Source organism: Biomphalaria glabrata, chromosome 8 (assembly GCF_947242115.1).
Source record: "Biomphalaria glabrata chromosome 8, xgBioGlab47.1, whole genome shotgun sequence".
NCBI classification, from domain to species: Eukaryota; Metazoa; Mollusca; class Gastropoda; family Planorbidae; genus Biomphalaria; species Biomphalaria glabrata.
Genome location: NC_074718.1, coordinates 38,767,004 through 38,788,170, shown reverse-complemented (window position 1 = coordinate 38,788,170; position 21,167 = coordinate 38,767,004). Strand labels below are relative to the sequence as shown.

The 21,167-nt window shown below is 33.7% G+C and overlaps 1 protein-coding gene across 3 annotated transcripts; it reads right to left on the bottom strand.

The window, feature by feature from the left end:
- Positions 1-707: 707 nt before the first annotated feature.
- LOC106050277 (acetylcholine receptor subunit alpha-like) lies at positions 708-20,695 on the bottom strand. 3 transcript variants are annotated; one of them, XM_056038124.1, is made up of 8 exons: positions 20,314-20,695; positions 9,327-9,600; positions 6,496-6,626; positions 6,037-6,154; positions 5,393-5,554; positions 4,203-4,362; positions 2,407-2,579; positions 708-1,964 (listed from the first exon to the last, which is right to left on the bottom strand). In XM_056038124.1, exons 1-8 carry the CDS (start codon positions 20,385-20,387, stop codon positions 1,632-1,634), a joined length of 1,425 nt encoding a protein of 474 aa, XP_055894099.1. In that variant the 5' UTR covers positions 20,388-20,695; the 3' UTR covers positions 708-1,631. The 3 variants fall into 3 exon arrangements, with proteins under 3 accessions (XP_055894099.1, XP_055894101.1, XP_055894100.1); XM_056038126.1 differs by having other exon boundaries at positions 20,327-20,694; XM_056038125.1 differs by having other exon boundaries at positions 4,203-4,332; positions 20,314-20,693.
- Positions 20,696-21,167: the final 472 nt, after the last annotated feature.

The following is a 21,167-nucleotide window of genomic DNA, read 5'->3' as shown; positions in this document are numbered from 1 at the left end:
GCACACTGGCTTTAGATTTATCTGTAATATATAGATTAAATATGTTTACAAAAAGTAATAAAACTTTTAATTTGGGTGTTGTCTTTTCTTCAATAGATTAAAGACTGAATATCAGTGTCATCTTGTGATTAGTTTAAAGAACATTATATCTAATCATTTTCCATAGTGATCAGTTTAATCGCCTTGTGATTTATTTAATTCATTTTATCTTCTTGACCTATATGAAATGTAAAAAAACTATATATTATTATGCTTAAATAAATGTATGTGTTTGAACTTTAAATACTTATGGCCTTTATCTGCCGTGAAGGATTTTGTTCTATTTTAAAGATACTCTGTGATTCATTAAATATGTAGAAATAAAGTCCAATGTTTTACAAAATATGTTTTTTTTCCACAGTTATTGATAGTTTCGTTTTTTTTTTTATTTTTGATTCTTCTAATCATTGTGACAGGTCAATATCATATTTATTACAAAGCTATTGTTAGCTTTATATCAACTCACTCTGTCTGGTAAAAAGTTTGTACATATTATTTCTCCCACACCCAATCTCGGATCAAGTTCAAAACTTGCACAATGAGTAGATAACTGTGTTTAATTTTCAGTGACATTTCTTACTAAAATTGGGAAATATTTTAGCACAGAACGTACATTTAATTATATCGTTGTCAGGAACATAGAAACTTTTGTAATAACAACTCAAGTGTTTCTATTAACATAACATAAATTGTTTATTTACATGAAATAGAACATCAAACAATAGTAGTTACTACAGGAATGAGAATGAATCTATATAATTTTCAAATACTTTAACAAAGAGCTGAACAACAAGACTTCATGGCGTGACGGAAACAGCAGCGACTGCCTCTCTTCAATGATGTAAAAATGACAGGTTTATAGGCAATAGCATTAACACTCATCCATAGCTTCTTGCTCGTGAAGATGTACTTGCTCTGTACTTTTTCAGTCATATAAATCTTGACCTTCTTGACAACAGATACAGTTGACCTCCATAGTTTCAAGTCATACAGGCAATGGCCATGGGGATAACAAATATTGTCACAAATCGAGTTAGTCTTTTTCAAGATAATTAAAAAATAACACCTGAAATCACCATAAAGAATATCTCCTCAAACAATACAATTAAAAAGTACCCACTGAAAGTGGATAGCAAACCAACCATCAAAGATTGTACAACTATTGCCAACATCATGAATATTTTCTTACATAATAGTTAGGGTTAGGCCAACAAAATGGCCTCCTGTTCAAATTTACAGAGTTACTTAAACTCTGTATAAAGTAAATACATACTGGCCATTTTTATAGCTGAAAACATTCAGGAGTCATACACAAAGAAGGTCAAATGGAGTCATCCAGACAGAAAGTCCCATTTAATAATCTAAAAAAAAAACCCAGTAAATATGAAGATATCGACTGTTAATATTGCCGTTATTTAACTTCATATCTAGTGTGTTGTTCCGAGAAGCAATCATTAATATTTCTTAGTGGCTTTAAAGTATAAATCTCTAAATGGGTAAAACAGTTATAACAAATCATTATGTTTAGCTTAAAAAATATATATATAATTCAACTTTTTTTTCCATTTGAATATTTACACCAGTACTTCTTGTTAAAATGCCATATCGAACAGAAATGACAATGTCACTAAGAGCCACAAAATGAGAAACACGATCAAAGACACACAGTCAATGTGTTTCCCTATAAGTCTGTACTTGTTGACTCCCTTGTTCTCCTTAGCGTCGTGCACATCTTCATGAGCATTAACGAAAGACGGACTTCTCGGTTTCAGGGCATCAGTCAGCATCATTATACGATCCTGACGCTTGTCGAGGTCAGCGTGGACCTTGTTGTTCCTCATGACGGAGACTGTTTTAGTCAATGTCTGGGTCTTGGAGAAGGCGCTCTGGAAATTTTCTTTGGCTCTTCGGTGCATCGTTTCTTGCTGGGGAAAAAAACAACAACATTAAATTAGCATTAATTAATTATCTGGCAGCAGATGCCCTCTGAAAGAGCCAGTTGGAGAGCTCTCACAAAGAGTGAAGAACAAACATTTGAGGCAGTTGCATAGGAATCAAGTCAAATACTATAGGCGCCAGTTAGTAAATTAAAGTTATGTCAGTCGTAAGATAGACCTACACTAAATATGTTAACCCTTTCGGTCCTATATTTTTAAAAGCCTGTGACAAGAACCATGAATAATAGAGATATGTTTAATGTAAATTGCGGGGCCAATCGGAGTAATCGGTCCAATAGGCCTAAGGTCGGCCCTGTATGGTATTTTCGAATGAATTGACATGCTTAATCAAGAATTGGACGTGCTTTTATATATGTTGTGTGTCTAAGTAAAATAATTATACTTAATTACAAATCTAATCATTACTGACCTCATCTTTGTGTGCCAGGTAGACAATGATAATACTGTCAATAACCGTCAGCATGGAGATAATAAGAAGCAAGAAGAGGTAGATGGTCAGCTTTGGAGTCGCTTCCCCTGACCTGGGCAGCAAACTGCCCACAATGCTAAGAAACACAGACAGAGCCAAAAGTACTGTGATACCTGGGGAGGGACGGATTACAAAAACTAAAACATTGAAACAATGGCTCTATGTATGTTTCTATGTATGTTTCTATGTATGTTTCTATGTATGTTTCAATGTGTGTTTCTATGTATGTTTCAATGTATGTTTCTATGTATGTTTCAATGTATGTTTCTATGTATGTTTCTATGTATGTTTCTATGTATGTTTCTATGTATGTTTCAATGTATGTTTCAATGTATGTTTCAATGTATGTTTCAATGTATGTTTCAATGTATGTTTCTATGTATGTTTCTATGTATGTTTCTATGTATGTTTCTATGTATGTTTCTATGTAAGTTTCTATGTAAGTTTCTATGTATGTTTCAATGTATGTTTCTATGTATGTTTCTATGTATGTTTCTATGTATGTTTCTATGTATGTTTCTATGTATGTTTCTATGTATGTTTCTATGTATGTTTCTATGTAAGTTTCTATGTATGTTTCAATGTATGTTTCTATGTATGTATCTATGTATGTTTCTATGTATGTTTCTATGTATGTTTCTATGTATGTTTCAATGTGTGTTTCTATGTATGTTTCTATGTATGTTTCTATGTATGTTTCTATGTATGTTTCAATGTATGTTTCTATGTATGTTTCTATGTATGTTTCAATTTATGTTTCTATGTATGTTTCTATGTATGTTTCTATGTATGTTTCAATGTATGTTTCTATGTATGTTTCTATGTATGTTTCAATGTATGTTTCAATGTATGTTTCTATGTATGTTTCTATCTATGTTTCAATGTATGTTTCTATGTATGTTTCTATGTATTTTTCTATGTATGTTTTTATGTATGTTTCAATGTATGTTTCAATGTATGTTTCTATGTATGTTTCTATGTATGTTTCAATGTATGTTTCTATGTATGTTTCTATGTATGTTTCTATGTATGTTTCTATGTATGTTTCTATGTATGTTTCTTTGTATGGCTTGCATTTTAAAAAAATCATTCCAAATTTAAAAACAAAGCAAGCCTTCACCAGAATACAAATTCAAGACCCTCGGTTTGAAATTCAAGCACTTGACAACCATGACGCCCCAGTGATCATCTTACTCTATTGGACCTGGCACCTTTGGAGAAAAACCGCGTCCCACCCTCGTTTACAGTTGGACATCGAAACAAATGAACTTGACATCATCTATCCCAAAGATGGTAAGGCCAAAAAGGGAACTAACTTTACTACATTTTAGAATTTAACTCTTTCTCTCCGTTATAATTTTTCGAAGTTTCGAAAGAATTCTTCATTTTGCTCAGTACTATTTCACTCCCCTGTTATGATTGTGCTTCAATAGATTTTATGTTTGTTATCAGAAAATGTTTTATTTGATATAGAATTAAAGGGAAATGCATGCTCTTTTTATGTGACATAAAGTAAGGCTTATACAATCCAACATTAATTTAATTTAATGAGACAAAGAGAACGATGGTATCGTCGATTAGGAGAGAAAGAGCAACAACGAATAATCGTGCCAAGTTTTAACTTTCCCTATCAGTGGGAGTGGAAGAAATAACGTTTAAAAGATTTTGACCAGACAGACATACAGAATGAGTCGATATAAACTTTGTAGAAAGCTGTTACTTAGTTGTCCACTGACCGTAGCTGATCTTCTCCCCTGAGTCCGCCGGGATGATGAAGACCAGAATGTTGAGGAAAGATAAAAAGACAACTGGTAAGACGATGTTGATGAGAAGGAAAGTTGGGCGTCGCTTGAGTTCAAACTTCAACTGGAGAGGACAACAGTCAAGCACTCTAGACTTAGACATAAACACTTTCATCAATTTACTACTTTAGACATGAACACTTTCATCAATTTACTGGTTTAGAAATAAATGCTTTCAATTTTCTAATTTAGAAATAAAGACTTTCAATTTTCTAATTTAGAAATAAAGACTTTCAATTTTCTAATTTAGAAATAAAGACTTTCAATTTTCTAATTTAGAAATAAAGACTTTCAATTTTCTAATTTAGAAATAAAGACTTTCAATTTTCTAATTTAGAAATAAAGACTTTCAATTTTCTAATTTAGAAATAAAGACTTTCAATTTTCTGATTTAGAAATAAAGACTTTCAATTTTCTAATTTAGAAATAAAGACTTTCAATTTTCTAATTTAGAAATAAAGACTTTCAATTTTCTAATTTAGAAATAAAGACTTTTAATTTTCTAATTTAGAAATAAAGACTTTCAATTTTCTAATTTAGAAATAAAGACTTTCAATTAACTAATTTAGAAATAAAGACTTTCAATTTTCTAATTTAGAAATAAAGACTTTTAATTAAATACTTTTGAAATAAATAGCTATAATTTGCTACTTTAGAAATAAATACTATAAATTTACTACTTTAGAAATGAATACTTTCAATTACATACTTTAGAAATAAATACTATAAATTTACTACTTTAGAAATGAATACTTTCAATTACATACTTTAGAAATAAATAGCTATAAATTTAGTACTTTAGAAATAAATACTTTACATTTACTACTTTAGAAATAAAAACTTTAAATTTATTATTTTAAAAATAAATGCCTTAAATTTGTTACTTTCGAAATAAATACCTTAAATTTATTACTTTAGAAATAAATACACAAGAGTACTACTATTTAAATTATTAATAAGTATATGTCAAAAGTACCAAATAATTAAAACATTCTCATTCTTTAAAATGAAAAGATTAATGAGCTCCTCAATATATTAGTAAATAATGGCTTGATCTCAGCTACAAGATTTTGAGGTGTGTAATTTGTAATTCCTACGGTAAACTGTCCCCAAGCTGAATGTACCTCTATTGTAGAACCTTTCCAGCCGGCAGCCACGAGTTCTTTGATGGTTAAGTTTGTATCTTTTAACTCCCATTCGCCATGTTTTATGAAGAAATCCAGAAGTATCTTCGGAGAGTTGGCAACAAAAACAAGTTCTAACGTACTGTGACTCATTGACACGAACTGTAACATAAACAAAATATGACATACTATTCTTGAGCCCCCCCCCCCACACACACACAAACAAACCGAAAAAAGGAGATAGCTGATATTGTGTTTGTGCATTCTGCATGCGTCCATATTTTTAATCCGTCTTTTAGTTGATTTATAAAAACGCCCATGAAAAAATCCTATTTTTCACCTTTGTCTGGATCATTCTCAATTAAATTTTAATTGGTTCTTTCAGTCTCTTTAACGCCAAAGGTTTTATTTTTTTAACAAACACATTGGTTTTTTTTTTTAGAAACACATGCAAAATTTTGAAAAATGAAATTTAAAATCATTGTATAGATCTGGAATATAATAACAACATTGATTTAGATGATATTATTAAAGCGCTCAGCAAGCAACTCGATTCAGCTCCTACCATTTGTTTCGTTAAATGTTTAAAGTTTAAAACCAGATTTTAAACATGATACGTAGAAAATGATGAAATAGATACCTACATTGATGGTACACGTCTGCTGATCAAAAGGGTAATCTTCTAAATGTAGTTCACACGATGCTGGGATTAAGCTGCCAGGCACCCAGCCAGCATATCCGCTATTAGTCACCATCGCTGGACTGTGGATAAAAACACACACACACACACACTCAGGTTGTCCTTTATATTGACTAAGTCTGTTGTATTGATAAAATGCCTTTCCTTGTTATAGACCTATATAAGTTTGAAACATTCAACAACTAGTTTAACCATTTCCAGCTAATTCATCTGAATGAACAGCCTCTCCCAACCACATCCCCAAAGTTCGCGACATTATTGTGGGCTCTTTATCGACCAATTCGTTTGAAGAGTTCCATAGCCAATATAATCTGAATATGACAAAAACGCTTGTATAGTAATATGCTAAATATGTGGGAGTATTTTTTTTAAATTAATAGGTTAGCCATAGTTATCAACATACGCTACATCATCTTTAAATAGATCCCTGTCTCCAAGTGTATTCAACAAAAATACCCGTGGTCTCCAAATTTTTTCTGGTACTGGATGTATCAATGTCTGGTTGCCGTAATCCTTAGGATCCCAAACTAAAATCTGTAAAGAAATATTTTTAAGAGATAAATAACTGCAAATGTTAAATACATTTTCTTTTTATTTTTACAGTAATTATTTTTGTATAAATGACATTTCAATGTTACTTTTTACAGTAATTATTTTGGTTTAAATGACATTTCAATGTTACTTTTTACAGTAATTATTTTTGTTTAAATGATATTTCAATGTTACTTTTGACAGCAATTATTTTAGTTTAAATGACATTTCAATGTTACTTTTTACAGTAATTATTTTTGTTTAAATGATATTTCAAAGTTATTTTTACAGTAATTATTTTTGTTTAAATGACATTTCAATGTTACTTTTTACAGTAATTATTTTTGTATAAATGACATTTCAATGTTACTTTTCTGTTTTGTCATAACGAAGCAGAGAAATGAAAGTTCAATATAAAATGAACGTTAATAACTACACATCATTTGCTGGGTGATGACAAGGAAATTTGGCTCAAGCTTTATTCTATTAAAATAAAAGAAATTCAATCAATACAAGATTGTTAGCTTGGTCGTAGTTTGATTATTTTAATCTAAAGCAACCAGTTGCAAAAGGTTCGGGGGGGGGGGGGGGGAGTAGTTCTATTTCTACAATCAATGGCTTTTATTGATTGAGCAAATGATTGTTGACTTAACTAATTTCGGTTGCTGTCACATCAAAACTAATCAGTCTTAAAGATAAGCAGCAAAGTCGCAGCTACAAACGTTCAACTGCCTTTATAACCATTCACTAAAATTATTGGTAGATCTAACTGTTTGTTGCAGAAGATTTTTTTTTTAATTTTAATCGCCTTCGCGCCACAGCCATGAATAAACAAGGTTACAAAGACAGTTTGTGTGGAAACACAAACTCAAAATCGGCCCCCGAAAAGGTCCATCCAGGCAGGCTTCAATATTTTCAGAAAGAACATGCAAATGAAATTATATCAAAAACAAATGAGAGATAAGAATGTAGAAAGAAGGTTAACAGATCTTGTGTAGTGCCCCAAAGGTCCCGCAGATCAAAGGATAGTTGAAAGTGAATGTAAAGTTAGATGTGAACCTGGCCTAACTAGTTCCCCTTTTAGACCTTGTGGTCTATAGGACAGATGATGTAAAGTTCATCTGTTTTTGTCGCCTACGATTAGCGAGGGTGTCATGTAGCCAGCACAACGACCAACCGCCTATACGTTTCCACAACTAATGTCAGGTACCCATTAGAACTGAGTGGACTCAGAGGCGCCCGGCCCAAAGATTCCAAAGTTGAAAATCCCAGTCTTCACCAGGATTTGAACCCGGACCCCAGTTCGGAATCCAAGCGCTTTACCGCTCAGCCACCGCGTCTCCCTTGGCCTAACTGATGTCTTATAATTGATCCAATAGTTTTGAAAAGGCTCACTCTCTTATTTGAATCCTCAAAAAAAAAAAAAAAAAAAAAAAATTTCCGCAATAAAAAAATGTTTTAAAAATTAAGTTTATAAGATTACTATTCATTTTAAATTAGGTCTAACTTATAATGCATACTAATTAGCTTTTTCTCTTTAAAAAACTGCTTGCATAACTGATTTAAAAAATTAGATTTTTCGCTTTCAGAAAAAAAAAGTAGCCGTTGCATCAGAACTTTGAATGGTCTAAAATATTGTGATGTCGGATTTTCAATATCTTTTCTAGTTTACGAGATTTAAACGCGGCGGACGGACAGACGGACAGACGGTCAGACAGACAGACGGACAGACGGACAGACATTTCACACAAAACTAATAGCGTCTTTTCCCCTTTCGGGGGCCGCTAAAAATCAATATTTGTCTCATCACTTATAGCAACTACAATAGGAGACGAGAAAAATAAAAAAAATATTAAAAAAAAAAAAAAAAAGCTTATATTAAGTACAGTTGTATCAATTAGTTTGGATCATTTATGTAATTAGATTTGTAATAGATCTAGACTAATAACAATAAATAAATTAGTTGGGACAGTAAAGGAGGTTTGTCGTTATGCAGGCCACATGACACCCTCGATAACATTCGGCCATATAAAAAGATGACCTTTTTATCATCCACCCTATAAATCACAAGTTCTGAAAGGGTTAATTATTTATTTCATTATTAAAAAATGTTATCTCATTGTCTCTCTCTCTCTCTCTCTCTCTCTCTATATATATATATATATATATATATATATATATATATATATATATATATATATATATATATATATATATACAGGGCTTTTTTTGTGACGGTACGCACCGGAAAGGTGTACCGGCCCCTTTTTGAATATGGAGAAAAAATTATTACTTTTCTTGTATTTTATCAATTTATTAGTAGTTAAAAGTTAGGCAATCCATAACTGAGTACCGGCACCTTATCACCGAGTACCGGCACCTATTTTTTTTTTTTACAAAAAAGCACTGTATATATATATATATATATATATATATATATATATATATATATATATATATATATATATATATATATATATATATATATATATATAGTCCAATCATAAGCAAGGAAACACCAATTAATATGGGGCTAGATTGGGCAGAAACAATTATAAGAACAGCTGTCAACATTTCAATACAGGTTCTAGACTGGAACCCACAGGGTAATGGAAAGGCTGTGAGACCAAAGCAACCATGAAGGATATTGGTAAATACTGATTGATTTTTACAGCTTAACACATTTACCGTCGACATATTTACCTCGTCCAGCCAATTGAAGATCACAAAGCCATTGATTGTGAAGCTCTGAGCCACGTCATCGATACCCACAATGGAGACCAGTTCAACGTCTACGAACACACGCATGACCTTTGACTGGTCCTTGAGTGGACGCACCTCTGTGTGGTAGTTTCCGTTCTCTATCAGGTCCTTCATGATGTCCACAGTACTGTTGTAACTCTGACCTTCAACTTCATGCTTCATTAAACTGACTGCTAACCAAGCAGCCATCAAATAGATTGTCTTCATTTGGGTTCTGAAGATTAATTGAAAATGTACATGTAATGGTATTTAAAGCTTATCAATTAGTACAAGATAGAGGCGCGGTGGCTGAGCGTTCCGGGTTCAAATCCTGGTGAATACTGTGATTTCTTAATTTAATCTCTGAGTTCACACAGCTCACCTGACACTAGTTGGGGAAAAGTAAAGGCGGCGGTAGGCCCTTGTACTGGCCACATGACACCCTCGTTAACCGTGGGCCACAGAGACAGTGGACCTTTAGATCATTTATCCATAAAGATCTTTACTTCTTTAATTAGTACAAGATAGCGGAAACGCTTATCCAGATGGCGTCAGTGCCGTATTTCTGCAAATGAAGTGTATGGGGGTCGAGTCTTCAGTAAGCTGCATTAGTACCATACCATTATTATTACCATAATCAAACTGTACTTAGCAGTAACGATTAAAATAGCAAAGACCGAGTTCACAAACAAAGAAGATTTTTGGTTCATAGTCTGAATGAAGAAAGCTGAGATAGAATATTTTCAATTTAAAGACGGAACTATCGACATCTTTTATTGTCAACGGACACGGTCACTACCGTGTAGTTTGGACCCTATAATGAGTGCTTCGGTCAGTGCGGAGATCAGTTGTGGCCACTTAATGATATTCACACAACCAAAGGCGAGAAATCTTCTATTTATTTAAAACTAGCCAGGGGCGGACTGGCTATTTGGGCATTTGGGCAAATGCCCGGTGGGCCGGTACCCCAATGGGCTGGTAGAGCAACCGAAATGGCCACATCTATGTCACTATAGCACGTATGAAATTGTTAAAGGTTCAATAATATTCTCTTATAAAAAGGCCACCTGAGCGTCGTGTTTAAAAACTAATCTTGCATAGACTCTACAGTGTAATACCATTTTAATTTTACACATTTTCCGAAATAATGTAATAGCCTTCATCCGTAGACAGTGCTACTAGTAGGCTTCATCCTTTTAGGGCCCACACACTTAGCGATTAAAAAGTAACATAATGCCTATATTTCTAAAAAAGATATAGAGTTCACTGTATACATGCCTATTAATACATTATCAAACTTGACACAATGACTTTGAGGACAGGTAGACCTAGAAATGGATGCCCATCATATGATATAGAATTTGTGGGCCGAATGGCATAGAAATGCCCGGGCCGATTTTGACACTCAGTCCGCCCCTGAAACTAGCCATATATTGTGGATCCAGTTAGTACCCAAGGAACACTTCTGCCAAGTTTTATCAAGACTATATAAACGGTTTTTATTTCTATCCAGGACATACATACATATTACTTTATAGTATAGATGGTTTTTGAAGGAGAAGTTTATGTCTAAAACAGTAACTCTAATAGGAATGTACATGTTTTTTTTTTAACATCGGAAAGACGGGATGAAATTTAAAATCCGATACTAAAATTTGGGAAACTCCGATGACACTCTACTTAAACGTATCAGAAAGAGATGACTCAGGTGACCCCAGCATTGCAGTAAATTGAAAGAGAATTAAAAAAAAAAATCATTCATGAATACACGGACACGCTCTAACGAACCCAATCATGTTTACTTGTTTTGCGTGTCGGCATGACATAAGCAAAAAAATAAATTATAATATGCTCGATGAATTGAATCGCTTTATATGCTCAAACAAGATTTCTTTCTCTCTTTGAGACAGTCACCTTATTTTCAGTTTCTTGTGTCCCGACTTTCTAACCTTCTCCACTTTCCTACATAACACTGAACTATACAACTTTAAACATAACACTGAACTATACAACTTTAAACATAACACTGAACTATACAACTTTAAACATAACGCTGAGAAACATTGTCCTGGAGACGAAATCAAGCCTCATTTTACTCTCTCGGTGCTATTTTTTTTTTTTGTAAAAAAATTAGGTGCCGGTACTCAGTGATGGATTGCCTAACTTTTAATTACTAATAAATTAATAATTAAGTACACGAAAAGTAATAATTGTTCCCCACAATGAAAAAGGTGCCGGTACGCCGTACCGGCGCGTACCGTCGCAAAAAAAGTACTTATGTACAGTAAATAAAATTTACAAAAAACAGCTCTTTTGAGAATTGATGTGATGGCTCGTGACAAACTGGTGAGGCTTTTTTTCATCTTCGACGATTGCAATTAAATCGATTCTATGCAGCGCCCCAAAGGATTTTTTTTTTAAAAGACTTATATCAACTCACTCTGTTTGGTAAAAAATGTTTACTCGTTATTTCTCCCACACCCATTCAGGGATGAAGCTGAAACTTTGCACAATTATTTATTGACATAGACAAGACATGAATCAAGAAAAAAGTTACCGATTGGACAATTAATTACTGGTAATTCATTATTTGGGACAACGGTTAACGAGCAGGGTAATATGTGGCCAGCACAACGACAATTACCTTAACATCGTCTGCCTCCATAAATCGCAGTGTCTGAAAAGGGGGAAACATTTCTTTTTACATATGAAATCCAGCATAATTGCAACAAGGGAAACTAATGCTTCAGTATTCACAGATATAGCTAAATTTATTGGGTTTACATCCTTTAATTAATTGTTAACGCTATTTCTCCAGAACGCATCCTCCAATCAAGTTGATAGTTTAAACAATTATTAATAATAACTAACAAAACATGAATCAATTTTTTTTAAATTAGCAAATTAATATCAAATAAGGGAAATAGCTTGTACATTATTGATAGATATAGTTTTTTTCTTTTTTTTTCAAAATGGATTTTTTTGTTACATTTCGCTTGTCTGAATTTACTATTGGCCTGCTCATTTCCTATCCTTTACAAGCCTACCTGACTTAAACTATCTTGAACACTATTTTCTAAAAGCTACCTGGATTACTCATTAGGGAATCCTATAAATGTAGCCGTATGTTTGGAGAAAACGCTGACTAATAAAACAAACAAATCAATGGAACCGCCAATACTCTTTTTCTAGAGGAAAACGGAAACCAGAGAAATCAATTCTATCGACAGTGTTGCCAATCTACGGCCCGAGGGCCCGTGACGCTATGCCATTCTGAAATAGAAAAGCAAAAGTTCCCCTTCCAGATTTATAGGTCATCTGTTTCTTTGGGTAATGGTTAACTAGCAGAGCGTCATGTGGCCAGCAAAACAATAAAGTGAGGTACCCATTAGAGCTGAATGGACTCTAGGACGCCTTAAATTCCCGAAATTCAAAATCCCAGTCATCGCTGAGATTTGAGCCCAGGACCCCAGGTACGGAAGCCAAGCGCTTAACCACTCATCCATATCGCCCCAAAGCCATTCTGACCACAGTCCGTAATGAAGCCTCAGAAGCTTGGTTCCATAATTAAGATTCGATCATACTTTATGCGGCCCACCGAGGCTTTAATATAAATGGTCCCGAGGCTGAAAAGTATGGACATCATTGATAAAAGACACATCATCTAATACCTTCAATTATCTCAACAGAGCAATACGATTTGTTCCTTTTAGACTGAAGAGTGGTTTTAAAGTTATTCAAAGAGAAACAAAATGGGCCTTTAGTTGTTTTGTTTTTTTTAACAAAAAACGTACACAACTTTATCTGATGATGAAAAACAACACCAATGTCAATAATATTCATCCTTTCCTTGACCTTTGTGGCATTATTATCAAATAATAAAATGGCAATTATCTTTCAAGCTTTAAACCACAAAGCTTCAAGAATTTTCTGCCAGAAATGGAGTTTGAATACGGAGACTTTTCTCCTTGCGTCGATAATTTAGTATCATTTTTTTATTTAATAAATTGACTCGAACATTATTATTTGCACATATTGTTTGCTATTAATTTCACAACATCGAACCGAACCGAACTCGAACTCTAGAACCGAACCCGAACTATACTCGTCATCAAACCGAAACTAACTCGAATACAAAACTATTATCATCTATATTATAAAGTAGAATGTGAGGTGTATGTATGTATGTATGTATGTATGTATGGATGGATGGATGGATGTTACTTATAGACATCAAAACCGCTTGACCAATCTTGATAAAACTAGGCAGGAATGTTCCTTGGGTACCAACTTAGACCGTAGTGTATGTATTGTAGCCCTAAAACAAACTTAAGACCCTCAAAAAAAATAAAGTTGTCCGACTCTATTAAAGCTATAGTATTTTATGGATCTAGGCCATGTCTACAATGTTGACATGAGAAAAGATAGAAAGGATTTAGACCTAGATCTAATTTTAAGAAATACACTTTGCGCAGATAGTTTTTTACTTTGACACATGAAAAGACAAAAGAAGATCCATTGATTTCATTATATAATAAAATTAACCTTCAATTTTGTGTTTCAAAAGCATTTTTTACATTAATTAGTTCCTTATATCTGTGACTACAGATTTCCTGACGAACATTCTTTCATTAGACAATTCCGTAATGAATCGCGTACTAAAAATTATTTCGTTTAATTGTTCACTTTATAATACCATCCCTAGATCTAAAACTGTAATCCAACTCTAAGATGATAAAACTTCTCTTCGCACAGATAGTTTTATACTTTAACACATAAATATATTAATTAAAGTCCATTCATTTCATATTTTGATCAAATAAACATTAAAATTTGGTTTTCTAAAGCTACATTCGCTTACGAAAGCTGCGAAGCCGAGTTGAGATAGGCCTAGATCTATATTCATTCATGAATCGCGTACTAAAAATTATTTCGTTTAATTGTTCACTTTATAATCCCATTTATTTAACAAAGCTATCGCTCTTTTCGTTTTTAATAGATAAGAATGTATCGACTTCGGGTAAACCATTTTCGCAAAACTAATTTTATTTTCGTAGCGAAAGAGAAATAACGTGAAAGGATCATTAGCTACGTTTAACATACATCTAAATCCAATCCACTAGATTATTCAAAAGCAAATGTTTTAATTTTAAAAAATGGATTTATTAGTTATTATTAGCTATTTTGATTTGATAGCTTCATTCACACTATTTTTACATTGACACATTCGCTTTACTTATTACATTATTATTTCGTTTAATTGTTTACAAAACACTTTCAGTGAATATATCGAAAGTAATGCGCAAATAAAGACCCGCGGGTCGCGGGTAATATATGTCTAGTCTTTAATAAAATATGTGCGTGTAAACAGAAGAACAGGAAATAGATATGTCTCCTACATATCCACTTATGGGCGTAGCCAGTGGTGGGGAGCGGGGGATTCAAACCCGAAATGAAATCCCCCATGTGGGGGGGGGGGTCAGAATTTTGTGACTGAATTTTTGCTTTGATTTTGTTTATTTTAGGAGATATTTTAATACTAAACCATCACTTGCCCCAGTGCAGCTAAGGATGTTTGGCAGTCAAATCCCTCTCTTCTATGAAACAAACAAAAAAAAAAAGAATGCAAACGACAATTCCCAAATTCCAAAAGGATAGCTAAGGAAGACTTTGATTTTAAAACCCCCCTCCGAAATTTACGATAAAACCCCCTCTTCAATATAAGACTATCCATACATCAGTCACGAGATTCTATGAGCATAGCCAATAGGATTTTAGCTAAATTAAGGGGCTTTTTTTAAAGTTTAAAACCCCTACTGATGGTTATGAGTTTAAATACCCCCATACAGAGAGTTTTGAGGTTGAAAACCTCTCTCTTCAATTTTATTCTAAAGCAAACTACAGTCACCAAATTCTATGAGCGTAGCTAAGGGGTTATGAATTAAAAAAAAAAAAAGATTTTTTTTTAGTTTAACCCCCCCCCCCCAAATGATTTTGACGATAAAACTTCCATTTTTGATATCAAATTTAAAGCAAACTACAGTCACCTAATTCGAAGAACGTAGCCAAGAGAAGTTTTTCTACCAGTAGCTGGGCTCCATTAATAAAGTGCAGTGAAAAACCAACTACCGATATTGAAAAGACTAAAGGCTCAACAAAGATGGCTAAGACGGATTTTAGGAGCCAGTTATTGAGATCGTGTCTCAATCAAGGAAATCCTATGCCGAACTAGGAGTCGACCCCTTAGTAAGGTTGTGACAGAGCGTCGCATGAGGGACATGTTCTTCAACAAAATGAATTACGCATAATAAGAGTTGCAATGAAATGGAGGCCATTACGAGGAAATTGCAAACAGTGACATCCTAGTACAACTTGGCGCCACACTTTCATGGAGGTCCTCAGAGCTGGTGGGAAAAAGCTTCAGACATTGCCAGTGACAGATTTTTGTTGAAGCAGCTTGTCGCCCAGTGCGCCGAACGACGCGGGAGGATCTATGTCAGTAAGAATAACACATTAGGTTTTTGAAATAAAACTTTTTAATAGCAAGATAATGCACTGTAGATACCTTAGAATTTGCATTTTGTTGGATTTCAATACCGGAATTAGTGCTTGGCGGCGGGGCTCCGCCCCACGCTTGGGGAGCCCTTTGCTGGCAACGGCGGGGAGTCAAGAATTGTTCCACTAACTCCAGGAAGAATCTATTCTAGGGTAAAATAAACGTCTTCCAAAAGAATGAAGGGTCAGAATGTAATAAAGATTAATTATGTACACACACAAGCACGCAAACACACACACATATATATTTTTTTGCGAGGGAGGGGGAGAAAAAATTCCTCCCCAAACCGCCCCCCTTCCCAAAAAAAATCCTGGTTACGCCCATCTATCCAATGCACACAATTTGAACGGGGAAGTAACCTGCTCTATATAAACTGGCAGACATACTTCTCACAATTTCTGATCTCAATCATTCCAAAGGGTATCTCCACACAATCGCCGAATTTACATTTTTTTTTTTTTTTTTTTTTTTTTTTTAAGTCCCGCTAAGGGAAGTAATCTAAAAATAATTTATATGTAGTGAGATTTTTAGACCGTTACTCATGAAATTAAATCTTCACTTTAAACATATTTTAAACGTTGACTTCTTTGTTGGATTGCAATTGTTTTCTGTCGTAATAACTTTTGTTTGATCCTCTAAGTATTAAGTGTTCATGTGAATGTTATCATTTCATTTGAAATCCACCATAATATCTTTAGGTAATAACAATTTATATAGTTAGTGGATTTAACATGTTGTTCTTATCATGATCTATATATTTTACCAAACTGTGGCAATTATGTAAATGTTAACTTGTCTATTATTTTAAACAAGCTGCCAAAACTAAAAAATAAAATGATACATAACTTTAACTTGATTATTGTTTCCGAATACAGGAATCTTGTTTGGGCTAGCTGGCTCAAATGTCTACATAATAATAAGGTGTTTGATCCTAATCACTTGGAATTAACATTTAAAAAAATAATGGACTTTAGGGTAGAGAATTATCTAGTTGATTTTCATATACCTGTACAATGCTCAGGTAGTTTTCCAGAAATAGGGTGTTGGGGGTCAGGGATATCTGGTATTGTGTTGATTGTTCTGGAGTAGAGAATACTTGTATCATTTTTCTGTCTTTAGTGGGCTCAATGGTTAGGGAGTATGTCTTTGATATTAAATAATATTTCTATTACTATTATTACATTTTTAGGTTAATCAATTTTCATTTGTTTATGATTTAAATACGTGTGAACTTACAAATAAAAACAGATATAAAAAAAAAAAAAAAAAAAAAAAACACAAAAGAGGCAAGATGGCCCATAAAAGAGGCACATAAAGCTCAAAAAAGAGGCAAAGAAAAGAGGCCTAAGGCCCAAGGATTCCTATGATGATAAAGCTAAAACTAAATAGCGCAAATTCTGAGGTTTCCTTTAAAAAAAAAAAAAAAAAAGAAAAGAAAAAAAATTAAAGAAATTAAAAAATCCCACAAAAGAGGCTGGAGGCCCAGGGATTCCTATGATGACAAAGCTAAAATTGAATAGCGCAAATTCTGAGGTTAAATTTTCAGTCTGTTTCTTTTCTTTGATCTTGAACTTTCAACTATTGATGTAGAGTCACTATTTTAATTACTAATTAAGTATGGATTAATCATATTTTAATTGTTTAACACAATCTCTCTTTGTAATCATGTTTTATTTTATTTTTTTGCAATGTATCTTTTGGAAAATAGTGTTTCATGGCGGGTAATATTAAAATGAACTATGTAATAAAAAAAATTCAATATAAAAAAAAAATAAAAAAAAAACATTAATGATATTTAGACACTCAATTTTAACGTAAACAATAATTGCATACAGACATTATGCATATTTCCTTCTCAGTCTGCGGTGATCGTAACAGAACTCCAGGACCGCTCGGTGTCAGCTTGTGGAGATTAGTTGTCCCGGGAGTTCATTGGGGAAAAAATTATCGCCAGAACTGACCTACTAGAAAGCATAATCAACTTTGATTATATCTAGTCCAATAAATTTCTCGTGATCTCACTGCAAGGCTGTTTAGCCTCAATCTTGGTTTTGATGACAAGTTAACATCCGGAAACCTGTGCCGGTCTGTCGGTTTGTGGAGGTTTCTCTGCTAGTGATCTGGAAAAAGCTTTCAAAGTAATAAAGCTCCTTTGGACCTTTCAGCCTGTATACAATCACGTAGGACATACGACTTATACACGTGATAATGACTGAGTGTTGTACAGGAACATTTTTTGCGTTGATTAGCCCAGTTCTAAGTACACTTTGTTGTACATAAAAATGTTACAATAGGAATTCACGCTTGTCGGTTGGTAAACGCATCAACATTAACATAAATGTTTCTTGGAACCTTTGGGCTTCCATAGAAACTAATGACGATTCCTTTCGAAAGAATCCAATATCAAGGACATCGTTCCTCTACGTACATGTATATACAATATAGGACAATAGACAACCCAATGATCGTCAAGTGTGAACAATTTCTGTACGATGTTAAACTTGATTGTTGTTAAACATGGAACTTACGGTTTTGTTATATGTGTTTTTGTCAATGTAATCTTCTACTTAACCACAACAACAACATTTACTAATAGAAACTGTTATATAGAACATGTAATTATAACGACTGCGCCCTCTGAGTTCCTGTCACTTTGTTTGTTGTCCTTTGTGATGTGTAGGCCTATAAGATATTGATGTCACTACTCAAACACTTCATTTTAAAAATGGAACTAACCCAGTAGATGAGAGTGTTGTAGGCGCTAGTTTTTCACATTTGAAAGGACCGAGATGCCTTTATTTTGGGATTACAAGTAATCATCATATCATATACCGTATTCTAGGTCATATTGTCCTTCGGCGTAGACCACCCCGTAACCATGGAAACGGAAAGCATTATTTTATTTATGTTGAGTTTTTGTCAATTTAAAATCAATCCATTCCAATGAAATCGTTCATATATTTTATACGCGCCATTTTGCCCACAACAGCATAGAGAACAAATGCTGACAGAGAGTATATTTATTTTTTTGTATTCAAAATACACATTTGCTCTTCAAAATACACAATTGCTCTTCAAAATACACATTTGCTTTCCAGGTTGTGGAATACATATTTCTATGTTGGCCTGTAGACATCTCTGCCTGTATGATGACATGCGTGCATTACATACAGCAGCAGTGTTTCTGTCTAAGTTCGAGTGGGAATGACAAAGTTTACAGTCGCGTCATCTCCCAACGATGAAACATTAATTAGGGAATGAATACATATATATGGTCACAATGTTTTAAACAAGAAAAACAGTTTAAAAAATATTTTAAGAAAAAATGCTTTTACGTTTTTAAACAAAAAAATGGAAAGACCTAATTTCGAATTCATGGCTCACGCTTTCTCAAGCCAACACACTAACCACCTTGCTAAGGAGCTGCTTATGACTTTAGAAGATTGTATTGTTTGTATCAAATTTACTTTAAAGAGCTCCTTCAAGGAATGCGATATCAACATTCACAGCTGGTATCGACATTCACGGCTGGGAAGCACTAGCTCTCGATCGCTGTAAGTCTCGGAGTCTCGGAGTCTCAAGATTTGAAGCAAGAAGAATAGCGAAGGTAAAAGAGCGCCGAACCAGCAAAAAGCTCATAGAAGAAGCGGGCCTGTCTGCAACTGATCAAACCCACCCATGCCACGTATGCGACCGTCTTTTTAAAGCGAGTCTTCGAGTTCATAGGAAATTAGAAATGTGCTCATCTGCTATCAGGAAGGAGGAGCTATATACTTTAAAGCGGCGACCTATGTAGGGAACTAATTCAGCTTATACCACCACTTCAGTCAAGTACAATTTCTTTCCCTTGTTCGCGATACCAAACGAAATAATTAATGGCCAATAGTTAATTAACTAACTTTGTTCAGGAGAGTTCTTTTCATTAGTTCTACAATTATAAGATATTTTTTCTAGATCAACTGAGACAAAGAAGAATATTACATTGAAAAGAAACTTGACCACATAAATGCTTATAAGGAGTTTATGCTCTAATAAGCAAAATACAATTGTAAAAAATACTTAAAAACATCCCTTATAGAAGGGAAAGCACCGCACAATCACTACTGGCATATTCCCCAATATCGCAAGGTCTATCTTTCCTTTTAATATAAAAAATGAACTAGTTACCCCTAATCGATATACTAATTGGTTACTTTTTTTTATTGATTCATATATTGTCTTCGACTGATTAATTGTGCAAAAGTTTCGATTTCATCCTAGAACGGAAGTGGGAGAAAAAACGAAAAATAAACGAAAATCCTCCCAAACAGACAGAGGGAGGGAGTGACTTTATATAAGCTTTATAAGAAAATACACAAATATACAGTTTTATGCAAAATAACCATAACTTACAAAAATAACTTACTTTGGTCCTGAAGTAGAGGATGTACATTAAAATCATGTGACTCTACTACAACTCCATACATGCTGCATACAAAGTTGAAAATATCCAGTGTTTAAATATTATTTGTTTCATTTTAATTTACAATGGTGAGAACAAGAGATTCCACGTTTGAAGTAATTCCCAATTCTTAAGCATAAGCGACAATTAATAAAGTATTCGGTTAGAAATTATAGCTATTTTCATTAAATAATTGAATGAATGTAAATTGAGATCAATTGGCAACTTCTTACACGATATAGCCAGAAATAGAAATAGTTCGCGCATGACACACAGGAGCAGTCACTTTAGTTTAGAGAGCTCCCCACCCCACCCCCTCTCGATGTACACAAACACACATATTCTTTCACCAGATCTTCTACGCTAGAGTACTTGAAACACCTGGGAATGGGGCCCATAGAATTTTCCAAACCCTTTCGTTTATACAAAAGGTAAAGGCTACCAGAAAGAATCAAATCAATTGATTGAACGCTTATTGGTAAAATGTATCGTACTTGTAGTCAGGGGCGTCTCTGTCGTAGATTTAAAAGGATAATTATTGTTGAAAAATTGCCTTCTTTATATAATAAGACAGACTCAGAACAAGATTTGTTTAAATCATCTTCACCATTTGACCTTTGACTTTCGTCGTAGGGATGCTGAGAAAGTCCGCGTAACATAATTCCTACACTTTTTCCGATCATGAGCTGTTCTTAGCAAGATATGAAGAGAGAGGCCGGTCTAATCTTTTATGTTATCCAGCCAGACTTTCTTTGTTTAAAGCTCTAAGCGAAAAAAAAAATTCTTTTTCCCCAGAATATTGTTT